At 42.1% G+C, this 7,480-nt stretch overlaps 1 protein-coding gene across 1 annotated transcript; it reads right to left on the minus strand.

Moving 5' to 3' along the window:
* LOC114256033 (uncharacterized) lies at positions 1 to 4,146 on the minus strand. Its single transcript, XM_028195600.2, has 2 exons — positions 2,368 to 4,146; positions 1 to 728 (listed from the first exon to the last, which is right to left on the minus strand). The coding sequence occupies exons 1-2, from the start codon at positions 3,508 to 3,510 to the stop codon at positions 441 to 443; spliced, it is 1,431 nt and encodes a 476-aa protein (XP_028051401.2). The 5' UTR covers positions 3,511 to 4,146; the 3' UTR covers positions 1 to 440.
* Between the last annotated feature and the right edge of the window lie 3,334 nt (positions 4,147 to 7,480).

Here is a 7,480-nt window from a genome sequence, read left to right on the forward strand (position 1 = left end):
TGAAACATAAAAAAGACCACTTGATTAAATGGAACACATGGGTCACGAAGTTATCTACAACCGTTTTACAAGCCAATTGAAAAAACTGTTTTTGAACCATCCCAGATTTTAAATTAAAACAAAAAAAACAAAAGATATATCATCAAGTTTCTTTTCTTTCCCTCCAATTCAACCCCCATTTTAAAACTGAATTCTAAAGCGGTAAACTGAGAGACCCTTGCACCACAACCTAACTACCATTTAAATAACCAACCCCCCTCCAAGTAACGGCTCTGTAAGAAAGAGCAAACTACCGAACTTTTAAACTTAAAAAGATATACCATCCAAATCCCAAAAAGCACAATTCCCTCCAAAATACCCACCAGCAAGCAAGCCCCTCACAAATTGTCTCCTGAAATTCCATCTTCAGTTTTCCATTGGAACCAGCATACGCTGCTCTGCTAATGGTGCTTCCTCGGTGACTTCGCAGCGTACTCAACAACATCATCTTCCTCATCCCCATCACCATCATCGTCGTCATCATCATCGTCATCGTCTCTCTTCCTTTTGTTGTGTGAAGACGACGATGGTAGCACCTGAACTTCACCATCCTGATCATCTTCATCTTCAACATCTTCCTCCATTTCAGGATCATCATCTTCATTGACAGGATCCATGTCACTGCCTGCACCATCTTCTTCAGCCTGCCCAACCGGTTGAATTAAGTAACCAGCATCATTATCTTCTTCCTGCCATTGAAGTACCCCAGCCCCCCAAATAAATAAATAAATAAATAAAGAAATAAATACATAAACATATAATGAATCAATTAATCAACAAATAAACATATTATTAAATGAAACACACCAGCATCTTGAAAAAATACAAAAAACAAAATAACAGCAGTTCAAAATTTTTCTTTTTTATTTTTTCATAAGAAAAATAACAACAACTAATACATGAAACATAAAAATCTCTTAGAAAATATTAACAAGATGTTTTCAATTTGCTAATCATCAAAATTATGTAAGGCTAAACTAATTATGCTCAGCCACACCTTCCAACACAAAAAAGTTCAATCACAAATGTAACAGATTCAACAGAATATTCATTACAAAATGTTCATCGACCGGGTATTACATCAAGCTAATAAAGCGTATATTTGCTTAGTGATATAAAATAATATCTTCTGCCAGTCATACAGAGCCATAGAACTATGCCTAATTAGAGGAACAAACGTGATTGAGACCCCCACTTTCCCCCCATCCCCACACACACGTGGGGGTTGGTGATTGGAGAAGGAAAAAAAAAAAAAATTCTGGCCAATCAGATCCCACTGGGGGTTGTGGGGGTCACCCCCAGTGGAGGTCTGAAACATTTTTGTAGGAATTCCAATGCTGCTGCAACCGATTAAATTAAATTAGAAGACATAAATTTGGAATCACTGAGAAATGAGGATGCAAAATTATGAGCACCTAATCCCAAAACCAACCATATACAATTATGAGCAGCAACAATGATCCTACAATCATCCAAACTTGAGCAGAACAAAAGTGACAGAAAGCAGTCATAAAAAAATTCAGCACAAATCACCACAAATAATTTGAAATTTAAAAATGCTAGAGTTCATGGTAATTCATAAAAAAAGGGAGAATGGAAGTACACAATAATCCACTAAAATTAATGTAATTGGTAACACTAGCCAAAACATAACAACATCCATGACATTATACCCAATAAAATAAAACCCTCTAAGCAGTATACACAACTCAATTGACTGTAATGAAGATGCTATCCACATCAAGGGTCAGCTCCAGTACCAAGACCTAAAATGATCCCATTCTTGGTAGCAAAATTGCACTAATTGCAAGAGATGAAACACTAGCAAAACAATATACGACAGCAAAATTAAGAAATGACAGCAAATATGACCTTACAACTATCTAATTCACCAGATTAAGAAACTCCCGAAACAGGGCTACGGTATTACATAAAGGTTTCCACGGATCTAGGCAAGTCAGTTTACCCTTCTCTTTTTCTTTTCTTTTTATTTTTATTTTTATAACTAGTATCCAGCCCACGGATCTAGGCAAGTCAGTTTACCCTTCTCTTTTTCTTTTATTTTTATTTTTATTTTTATTTTTATTTTTATAACTAGTATCCAGCCCAATTAAAGTCTGTCCCCAAAAAAATTGTTTGGGCCTAGGAGGTTTTAGTAAGTTTACTCTTCAGCAAAACTAAAGCACAAAAGATCAGACAATATATTCAAACAACAGAAATACATATAAATATCAAACGCACATAGCAAACGAAATTAGTAAAGCCAAATGCAATTTCTAGCAAGTGATGAAATATATAGTTTTTGCAATGAAAGGGGATCATCACTACCTCATCCTCAGCTTCTTCATCATCCTCAAACTCCCCATCTTCTTCAACACCTTGTTCTTCTTCCTCCCCAGTTTCACCATTATCATCCTCCACTCCATCTTCCTCCCCTTGCTCATGCCCATCTATCTCCCCTTCTGTACTCGTCAATCGCCCAGTACTCTCGGGTTCTCCAAGATCCCCTTCATCATTATCAACCTCCTCTTCTTCCTCATCCTCCTCCTCGTCGTCATCTTCTCCATCATCTTCAACCCCATCTTCCTCATCATCACTGTCCTCTATTTCGTGAACCTCAATAACATCCTCATCCTCACCCTCCTCTTCATCAATCTCTTCCACCCAATCATTATCCTCCTCATCCTCACCTTCCTCATCATCCTCCGCCACCCCAAATCCATTCGATTGATGAGGCAAACCCGCCTGATTCGATCCGCTTGCCCTTCTCGAAGTCTCCGTCTCCTCTTCATCGGCATCACTCTCTTCATCCTCATCAACATCAACAATTCCATCACCTCCCACACTGTGTCCATTATTCATCCTATACTGCCGATCCTCACCATCACCGTCACCGTCACCGTCACCGTCACCGTCACCGTCACCGTCGATTTCGCCACTCCCCGGATCATCCTCTTCGTCCTCCTCCTCATCCTCTTCCGACTCCGGCCTTTCATTCTCATCAGCATCCATTTTATCCAAGTACTTTAAAGACTTAATCAATCCAAAAACCTTAGATCGGTAATCCTTCACCCTCGTCACCGGACACTCATACAGATCAAGCGAAACAAGCTTAAGCTCGGCAAGCGGTTTGAGATCATTAATCCCCTGAATCCGATTATTCGACAAATCAAGGTCCCGAAGCGAATCGAGACCGGCTTCAACAAGGAGTTCGAGTCCGCCGGCGATGCGATTGTCGGACAAAATGAGTCTTTGAAGATTGTGGAGGCGAGGGAACTGATCGAGAGAAGAGAGGCCAATGTTTGCGAGAGAAAGATGTTGAAGGTTCTGGAACTTGTCGAAGAGGGAAGGCGGAGGAAGACGACCGTGAACGCACTTCACTGCGCCGTCTAGGGTTAGGATTCGAACCGAAGCCACGTCTGTTTGGCCATCAAGCGCTGTCTCCACCGCTCTCTCCCAGATCTCATCCATCAATTGTAAATTTTGTATCTCTCAAACACATATATAAAACTAATCCATTCAAAGCACAGATTTATTTATATAGATACGATAAACCAAACCCTAACCCTTGCCCCAAATTGAAAAAATATAGATACGAAACAGTATATCTATTCTTCAAAGGCTTAAAACCCTAATTTCCAGGTGCTTCCAACTGCTAGAAGAGAATGCGAAGAACCCTAATAACAATCTCTCTCTCTCTCTCTCTAGATTTCTCTTTGTCGTTGTGTGTGCGTGTGTCTCTCTCGCTCTACATAGATGTAGGAGTTTGTGAGTCCGGAATCGGGACGAGCCCAAATGCGAGACGACTCGTGGCTCCGCTGGGTTAGCGGTTGGGGGGTTAAGTTAACTCAACCATGGTTGGTTTGAAGATTTGTTTTGTTGTCTGGTTTAATTTGGAGACTTATTGGTGGCCGTTGGATTTGAGAAGTTCGGATCGGTGACGTGGAGGAATATGGACGGTGAAGATTTGAGATTGGTGTGTTTGTTTAGGAGAAGGACGGCAGAGATTGGGTGTGCCGATTCGCGCTCGCCAAATCCGACACGTCAGTGCTTGTGTAAAATATCGGATGGGGTTAGGAATATGCCACTGAAATTTGAAATTATTTTCGGAAGTGCCACTACACGTGATGAGAAAGAAGATTTGGAGGTGTAAAAACATTTTCAATCCGCACTTCACCAAATTGTTTCGCATGTGTTAAAATAAATAATTTATCTTATTTTAATGGGAGTTTTTTTTTTTTTTTTTTTTGATAAATTCACTTTTTAAGAAATTTATTTCATTCAACTCATATTCTTTTTGACTATTTTATTAGGTTCTATTTGAAATAAAAAGATCAAAATATCCTTTTCATCTACTTATGTTCCATTCAGTTCACATTATTTTCTTATGTTTCAATAAGTCCTATAAGTGACATAATTACCAAAATACCCTTAATGTGAATGTTCATATCGTCAATGTGTAGAGGCCCGGCCCATGTCGATCCTCGTGGGTGCCGGAAAAAATTTGAGTCGAGCCGGGGCGGGCCCGACCCGTTGACAATGTGAATATTCACATTGACATGTTAACATTCAAATTAATAGGAGTGTAAAATTGGCCCGCGTCCCGTGGCGGCGTGAAACCCGCGCACGGCCCATGGGCGGCCCGGGGCGGGCCCGGCCCGACCCGTTGATAATGTGAATATTCACAATGACATGTTAACATTCACATTGATAAGAGTGTAAAATTAGTCCGCGCCTCGTAGTTGTCTGAAACCCACCCACGGCCCGTGGGCGGCCCGGGGCGGGCCCAACCCTACCTGTTGACAATGTGAATATTCACATTGACATGTTAACATTCACATTGATAAGAGTATAAAATTAGCCAGCGGCCTAGGGCGGGCCCAACCCGGCCCATTGATAATGTGAATATTCACATTGACATGTTAACATTTACATTGATAAGAGTGTAAAATTGGTCCGCAACCCGTGGGCGGCCCGAAGCCTGACCACAGCCCGATGCGGGCTTGGCCCGACCCGTGACAATATGAATATTCACATTGACATGTTAACAATAACATTAATAGGAGTGTAAAATTTGCCTGTTGCCCGAAGCTTGCCCGCGGCCCGGGGTAGGCCCGGCCCGGCCCGTTGATAATGTGAATATTCACATTGATATGTTAACATGCACATTGATAGGAATGTAGAATTGACCGGTGGCCCGTGGGCTGCCCGAAGCCAGCCCACGGCCCGAGACAGGCTCGTTTGGGTTCGGGCCCGAGCATGTCCGAGACCCTAGGCTAGGGCCTAGGCCATCACTTTAAAGCCTAGCCCGGCCTATCAGCCTGCTTAAGGCCTATTCAAGACTCGGTCTGAGGCCCAGCCCGCCCGAGGCGCAATGCCTTTTTTTGTGGAAAATAATAAAATTTTGGTAGAAAAAATTAAAAAGAATTAAAAAAAAATGGCCAGGCCCACCCAAGCCCGACCTAAGCTCGAGGCTAGGCCCAGGTCCACCGGCCCGACCCGAGGCTTGATCCATCGGCCCGTTCAAAGCTCGAATACCCTTGTGCTAGGGCTAGGGCATGGGCCTAATTTTTTGGCCTGTGTGCCGGGCCAAGCCGGGCCGGATTTTTTCGGACACCCGCGAGGCTCAATATGGGCCGGCCCGGGCCTCTACGCATTGATGATATGAATATTCACATTAACGATGTGAACATTCACATTATGGGTATTTTGATAATTATGTCTCTCATAGGACTTATTGAAACATAAGAAAATAATGTGGACTAAATAGAATAGAAGTAGATGAAAATGATATTTTGGTCTTCTTACCTTAAATAGGACTTAATGGAATAGTCAAAAAGAACGTAGGCTGTCCAAAGCTCGCCTGCAGCTCGGGAAAAGCTCGTTTGAGCCCGGGCTCGAGCCTAGTCTGAGACCCTAGGCTAGGGCCTGGGCCATTACTTTGAAGCCCAGCCCGGCCCGGTCCCCCGCCGAGGCCTAGTGTCTTTTTTTGTGGAAAATAATAAAATTTTGGTAAAAAAAATTAAAAAGAATTAAAAAAAAATGGCCAGGCCCGCCCAAGCCTGAGGCTAGGCCCAAGTCCAGCGGCCCGACCCGAGGCTCGATCTACCGGCTCCAGCCTGGACCCAAACGAGCCTGCCCCGGGCCGTGGGCAGGCTTTGGGCAGCCCACGGGCCGCAGGCCAATTCTACATTCCTATCAATGTGCATGTTAACATGTCAATGAGAATATTCACATTGTCAACGGGCTAGGCCGGCCCGAGCCTACCCCGGGCCGCGGGCAAGCTTCGGGCAGCGAGCAAATTTTACACTCCTATCAATATTTATGTTAACATGTCAATGTGAATATTCACAATGTCACGGGTCATGCTACGGTCGGGCTTCGGGCCGCCTACGGGCTGCGGGTCAATTTTACACTCTTATCAATGTGAATGTTAACATGTCAATGTGAATATTCACATTGTCAATGGGTCAGGTCGGGCCCGCTGGCAAATTTTATATTTTCATCAATGTGAATGTTAACATATCAATGTGGATATTCACATTGTTAACAGGTTGGGCCGGGCTCGCCCCGGGCCGCCCACGGGCTGTGGGCAGGTTTTGGGTAACCACGGGGCGCAGGCTAATTTTACATTCCTATCAATGTGAATGTTAATATGTCAATGTGAATATTCACATTGTCAACGGGCCAAGCCAAGCCAGGCCCGCCCCGGGCCATGGGGGTGGCTTTTGGCCGCCCATGGGCCACGGGCCAATTTTATGCTCTTATCAATGTGAATGTTAACATGTCAATATGAATATTCATATTGTCAACGGGTCAGACCAGACCCACCCCGGGCCGCTCATGGACCGCCGACGGGTTTCGCGTCACCACGAGACGCAGGCTAATTTTACACTCCTATTAATGTGAATATTAACATGTCAATGTAAATATTCACATTGTTAACGGGTCGGGTCTGTCCCGGCTCGTGGGCGGGTTTCGGGCAGCCCACGGGTCAATTTTACATTTCTACCAATATGAATTTTAAAATATGAATGTTCACATCATAAAATTGCGAACCGTTAAAAAAAATTTATAAGGGTATCAAAATTAAATATAAGGGCATAAGTGTCCAAGAAAATAGTGTAAATCAAGAAAAAAGAGTTTATGGAATAAAACTATACATAACACTTCTATATGGGATTTATCAATAAAAATCCCATTTTAATATATTATCTTATTTAAATTATAATTATTTTATTTAAGTTATATTACCTTTTTATCACATCATTTTAAATTTAACTTATATTTTACATTTTTTTATAAAAATTTACAAAATATACTAACCTATGTATTTCTCAAACAATCCCTAAATAAAGTTGGTAAGTTATATTTTAATCATTATATTACAATATTTATTTTAATAAAAAAATTCAAAATTAATTATATTTAAAGAGTTTTG

Source organism: Camellia sinensis, chromosome 4, assembly GCF_055761805.1.
Source record: "Camellia sinensis isolate YWXY chromosome 4, ASM5576180v1, whole genome shotgun sequence".
Taxonomy (NCBI): domain Eukaryota; kingdom Viridiplantae; phylum Streptophyta; class Magnoliopsida; order Ericales; family Theaceae; genus Camellia; species Camellia sinensis.

What these genes read in the sequence shown, in the direction of transcription:
- LOC114256033 (XM_028195600.2), bottom strand. Translation starts at nt 3,510, where the DNA reads ATGGATGAGATCTGGGAGAGAGCGGTGGAGACAGCGCTTGATGGCCAA. An exon ending in ATGAAGAAGCTGAGGATGAG is followed by an intron (nt 729 to 2,367) that starts GTAGTGATGATC and finishes CTTCAATGGCAG; the next exon opens with GAAGAAGATAATGATGCTGG.